Source organism: Cyanistes caeruleus, chromosome 7 (assembly GCF_971803275.1).
Source record: "Cyanistes caeruleus chromosome 7, bCyaCae1.hap1.1, whole genome shotgun sequence".
NCBI classification, from domain to species: Eukaryota; Metazoa; Chordata; class Aves; order Passeriformes; family Paridae; genus Cyanistes; species Cyanistes caeruleus.
In genome coordinates, this window is record NC_141707.1 from 40,092,894 (window position 1) to 40,098,868 (window position 5,975).

Genomic DNA, 5,975 nt, shown 5'->3' on the forward strand with positions numbered 1-5,975 from the left:
AGCCTTAATCCCCCTCCTTGATTCAACCTAAATATTTGGATTAACAAAGTCAAACCTCGACTTTTACAAACTAAATCCACTGTTACTTCATCAAATGGCGTGACCTGAGAGCTGCCAGTGAGCTGAGCACCCTGATTTCAGCAGGGATGAGGCACAACCACAACCCCAGCCGGGGCTGCTGCTCTGGGGAGAGAGGGCTCAGCCTTTTATTCACCTGTCAAATGCTGAAACAGCTCCTGAGCGAGGAAAATAAGAGCTCAGCCTAAGGAATAATCATATTCCATGACACTAAGCTGTATTTTAGAAATTAATGACTCATGGCAGGATTGAGCTCATCCTGCTAAATTACTGAACCTCTGCTCTGCTCCTCTGCAGACACATTTTATTCTCCATGTAATCAGTGCTGGATTTTGAGGAATGCCTGGATCACTGCAGGTTCCCACTGGAATGGACCCTGCTCCCAGCAGCATCTGCCTCCAGCAGAGATCACAATCCCCAGGTGATGCTCTGAGGAAAAGCATTTTGATACCAAAAAAAAAAAAAAAAAGCAGAATTCTGGGAAGAATTCAGATGCACCTCAAAAAGTTCATCAAGAAAGGGTCACTGACGTGCAGATCCTGATGGAAACAAGGCCACAAAACTCTTTTTAGAGATTCTAAATTCTTTTGTCGCAATATCCTCAACCTTTAAAGTGCTGTAACAGCCTGGGAGCTGCTCTGGTAACAGAAAATGCTCTTCTCTTCCTCTCAATATTACACAGGAAAAAATGATATTTAAAAAGGGGAAGCACTGCCAGAGATGCAGCACCAGGTGTAACTAAGTCTCAAAAGAAAATTGGCTTTAACCTCAACTATCTATAAAGAAGCAGCAAAAAAAAAACTTCCAGAAATAAAACTGCACGTCTAAATATAGTTTTGTGCGAAGTTAAATGTCCTTGGGCTGCTCAGGGACACTCAGTGGCTTCACTTGAAGTCTCTGGCACAAGCTGGGAAGGATTTCCACTGATTCCTATGAATGTTTCAAGGAGATTTTATTACAAGGCCCTGCTGGTACCAAAAAATCCTCTGAAATCACTGAGTCCAACTGTCCCCAGCAGTGCCCAGGCCACCACTGACCCCTGTTCCCAGTGCTGCATCCACAGGGACTGAAATCCCTCCAGGAATGGGGACTCCACCCTTCCCATGAAGGAATTGTCCCCAAATCCGCCCTGAGCTGCCCTGGCCCAGCCTGAGGCCGTTCCCTCTCCTCCTGTCCCTGTTCCCTGCCAGCAGAGCCCGACCCCCCCGCCTGTCCCCTCCTGCCAGGGAATTCCAGAGAGGGAAAAGATCCCTCGGGATCCTCCTTTGCTCCAGCCTCAGCCCCTTCCCAGCTCCCTCAGGAATTCTCCAGCCCCTTCCCAGCTCCCTCAGGAATTCTCCAGCCCCTTCCCAGCTCCCTCAGGAATTCTCCAGCCCCTTCCCAGCTCCCTCAGGAATTCTCCAGCCCCTTCCCAGCTCCCTCAGCTGTTCCTGGGGCTCCAGACCCTGAGGTGTGAGGGAGAACATTCCAAAGTGAGACCCTGCATGTTTCAATCTCACCTGCACAAGGGTTGCAGTTGGGTCAATAAAAGGCAAAATGTGTAAATATTCCTCTGGGATACACCTGGAGAGGAGGAGGAGAAAAAAGGAGGAGGAAGAGGAGGAAGGGAAGCTGAACTTCCACCCCAGCATCCCAAGAAGCGACGGATGCTCTGACACAACCTCTGCTGTTCTGCACAGGTCACAACTTTTGTCAGTGAAATAAATCTCATTAGAAGCCGCAGGGAATAAATTGATACTGCCAGAACTCCAAGGAAAAACACCAAATCCTGTGCAGGATCACAAGGGCTGGGAACACAAAACACCCCAGAAAACAAAAAGAGGAGTTCTGATGCCGTGGTGTTGAATTCACAAGCACATGTTTCCAGCTGCCCTAATTAGTGTCTTATAATTGACTCCTGTCCCTTAAGGGGCTTCTTGGCTCTAATTGAGCAGCACCTGCCACGTCAGAGGAACACTTTTGTGCACCCATTCCTTGCTCAAAAGCCACACTTGACCCCTCCAGAGCCAGCTTTGCTCCCAGCCTTGGCTGAGCCCCCGGATTTGGAGCCCATCCCACCAGCTGGGAATCTCCTGCATCAGGAGTCACTCGGGGACAGCAGCGATCCCACTCACTCTGGGGGTTTCTAAACAGCATCCCCCTGATTTCCAGCACACCCCTGTGTGTTCCTGGTACCACAGGACTCCACCTGTGCCCTCCAGCACAACATTTCCCCCAGCAAAGAGGGCACTGCCAGCTTCCCACGCGGACAGGCTGGAGCTGGGAGCTGTCCTTGAGGACACACACACACACAGCACTCCGCAGCACAGACCCTCCCTGCTTCCCACCACACAGCATGGACAGAAAAAACACACATCCAAAAGCTCCTCCAAACCTTATTCCCTTACTAAATTAGATTGAGCAATGGATCGGACCCAAAAATTAAATGCAACATAATGAAAAGTCGAGTAATGAGTTCAAATCCCAGGGAGCTGCGTCTCTCCTGGCACAGAAGGAAAGCAAGGATATCATTTCCAGAGGTGCTGTGGGCTCAGGCAAGAAGCTGGTGCTCAGTCTTTAATGCATACAAGATCTACAAAAGATTTAAACTCCTTTGGGACACTGATTACAAATCTCACTGACAGAATTCCTGATTGTTTTTGAATCAGAGCTACGGTGTTACCTGAAGCTAATCCCTGCTGGTGGGACTTTCTGTTCCACTTCTGCTTGTAGAGCCTGTTAGGAGGGAAAACTTCCCTGTGGGAGGGTAAAGGACAGGAAAAATATCCCATCACCAGATTTTCCTGTTCGTAACTGGAAGTGCCCATCCAATGTGTAAAGCAACACCTCAGTGGGGGCCAGGAGTGAAGAGAGTCCCCCAAAACCAGGCAGAGAGACCGGCTTCCAAAATTCCAGGCCATGTCCTGCTCCCTTGGACACCGGGTGCTCCAGGTGATGCCAAGGGCCCTGTGCCCAAAGCACAAAGCCTGGATTCCCATGTGGCACAACCCCAGCTCTGGAAGCAGCACCCCTGCCGAGCTGAGAGCTCCTCCAGGAGATCTCCCAGGAGCACCCACGGCCGCCAGCAGCATCTCCTCGGCTGCCACGAGCCTCCAGCATAACCCAAAACTGCCTTTCTCTTCCTCTATCCTTGTTTCAACTCCAATCTCCACGGCTCAGATCACACTGAACGTCAGATTCTCCCCGAGACTCTCACATGTCACTCTGGAAACGGGGACTGCCAGCCCGACACGGCTGGAGCCGTGACGAGGAGATGCCACCAAGCAAAATGAAACTTCCCTGGGTTATTTAAATCCCTTTCTCTGACCTCCAAGTCCTGAGCACAACACGTTTCCATCCATCCTGGATCCATCCAGGGCCCAGTTCCGCTTTCCCTGAGCCCCCTTCGGTTCCTGCTCGAGTCCCTGAGGAATCTGGGATGCGGATTCGTGCTCTGGGGAATGTTCCACACGCTGTACTTGGAAATGGAACGGATAATATTGACTGCAAACAGCGTTTTTTGGGCGAGGGTGATGCTTCAGGGGAACTCAGGATGTCAGTCTGTGTCTGAGCGGGGGACAGCTGGCAGGCAGGAGTGGGAGACCGGGAGCAGAGATGGAAAAGGGGGAGCAGGGAAGGAAAAGGGTGACAGAGGAGGAAAAGGGGAATGTTAGCGGGAGGTTCCATGCTGGCTCCTGCAGAGCCCGGGGTGCTGTGGCATCAGCTCCGAGCAGCCCCAACCGGAGATGCCGACGCTCTTGACACATTTAAAACCATTTTTTTTCCCAGAAACCCTAAAGTCAGGAGACGACTGAAAGCTCAGCTTCCATTCCCTAAGCCTTGCGCACGTCCCGGTGTCACAGGGAACGCCCGGGATGCCCAGCGGGTCGGTGGGAGCCGGCAGCCCGAGGCGAGGACAATGCACGCGTTCCTCGCCCGAAGCTCCGGGGACGCTCCCGGCTCCGAGCGCAGCCCCAACTCCCGCGGGCGGCGCTCGCAACTCGAGCCGGAGCATCCCCGGGCAGCGCCGCCGGGCTCCGCTCCCGGAGCCCCCCGAGCCCCCCGAGGCCGAGCCCCCCGAGGCCGAGCCCCCCGAGGCCGAGCCCCCCGAGGCCGATGCCGGCCGCTGACCTGCCGCAGGATGAAGCTGGTGGAGGTGGTGCTGCCGTCCGAGCGCTTCAGGCGGCTGCGGCGCGTCGCGGTGCCCCTCGTCACCTGCCCGGGGGACAAAGCATCAAGGAGGTGTCAGCGCCCCCGGCCCCGGCCCCGCCGCCCCCGGCCCCGCACGCACCGCGGCCATGGCTCCCCGCTGCCCGCTGCCCCGGCCGCCGCTCCCGGGCCGCTCTCCGGGCGCAGCGGAGCCGCCGCCGGGCGGAGCGCAATGGGGAGGGGGCGGCGGGCGGGGGGCGGCCCCGGGGCGGGGCTGGCACCGATAAAAGCCCGGAGCCCGGCACGGAGAGCCAGGCTTAGCTGGGGACAGGCTGAGAGAGAGGGATGGGAAGGCTCAGCTGGAGAGGGGAAGGATCCAGGGAGAGCTCAGAGCTTAAAGGGGCTCCAGGAGAGCTGGAGAGGGACTGGGGACAAGGGATGGAGGGACAGGAGCCAGGGAATGGCTCCCAGTGCCAGAGGGCAGGGATGGGTGGGATATTGGGAATTCCTGTCTAGGAGGAGTGGGATGGAATTCCCAGAGCAGCTGTGGCAGCCCCTGCATCCCTGGCAGTGCCCAAGGCCAGTTTGGACGGGATTTGGAGCAGCCTGGGATGGTGGGGACTGTCCCTGTCCTGGATGGGATTAATGTCCCTTCCATGGGGGGAATGCCTGGGAAGCTGCAGCCTCTGAGCCCACCTGGACCCTGCCCAACCCTTCCCACATCCATCAGCTCCGGCTGGATCAACTTCCAGCCGTGGGGAGAGCTGCAATTCCCAAGGCACGGAGGAAAACCAGCTCAGGCAGGAGATGATGTGCTGGAAGCTAAAAGCTGAGGGAGATTTGGAAGCGGGACCTGGATTTCCTGCTTCCCACTGCCGAGCTTCACCTACAGGCACTTCGCACCTCCCACTGGGATGAGCAAGAAGGAATTTGCACATCCTGGGAGTGATCCCACTCGCACCTGCAGCCAGCTCTGCTGAGGGTGTCCAACCCCGGCAGCATCCTCCTGCCTCGCTCCAGACACCAAATCCCTTCATTCCTCGGCTGAAAGGAGCAGCCTGGATTCTCTGGCCGGGGTGAATGTGGGTCACCAAGGCTCGAGCCTAAATCAGATTATTTTTACATTCGGTTTCATCACTGAATTGGTCCTAGGAAGGCACTGCTGTGTTCAAACGTGAATCGTGGGGTGGCTGATTTCCCAGGGGAAAAATTCTCTCCAGAGACCCAATGGATCAGCTGAGATTCAGAAGGAAAAGCAAGCCAGCATTTCCCAATAATTCAGGATATGATCTGGCTTTTTAAAGGTTGACTTCCAGCCTGAAGTGACCCCAAATCAACCCACTGGGGTCAGTAGCTCCAAAAGGCTGTAAAAAAATGATGAAAACCAGTGACTGATGTGAAAATGACAATTTTTGGGGTTCCTTGCAGGCGTTTTTGGTGTCCATGCACAGTATGTAAAGCCCAGGGATTCACCTGGATTTTTTGGGACGAGCCAGGATTCTCAGCCTCGATCACAGGACTCAGCTGTTGCCTCTGTGAGCAGGGAATTCTCCTGGGAGTGTTTGTTAAACGTTACTCATCCCACAGACACCTATCAGAGCAAGCAGGGGCACTGCCTGCCAGCTCTTATGATGCAGGGATGAAAAGCAGAGAAGGAAATCATTTTCATCTCAAGAAATAATCCCTGAGAGAAGCCACAGCATCGAGGGATGGAGTGATCCATCCCCTACCCAAGCCTCCAGCACAAAGAACACACACAACATCATATG

General features: G+C 54.6%; 1 protein-coding gene across 3 annotated transcripts in view; it reads right to left on the reverse strand.

Moving 5' to 3' along the window:
• Positions 1-4,412, reverse strand: part of CACNB4 (calcium voltage-gated channel auxiliary subunit beta 4) — a 77,406-nt gene extending 72,994 nt beyond the window's left edge. For all 3 annotated transcript variants that reach the window (XM_086897988.1, XM_086897991.1, XM_086897992.1), the window contains exons 1-2: positions 4,349-4,412; positions 4,189-4,272 (exon numbers count right to left, since the gene is read on the reverse strand). In XM_086897988.1, coding sequence (XP_086754114.1) covers positions 4,189-4,272; positions 4,349-4,357 — 93 coding nt within the window. In that variant the 5' untranslated portion in view covers positions 4,358-4,412. The remainder of the gene's footprint in view (positions 1-4,188; positions 4,273-4,348) is intronic.
• Between the last annotated feature and the right edge of the window lie 1,563 nt (positions 4,413-5,975).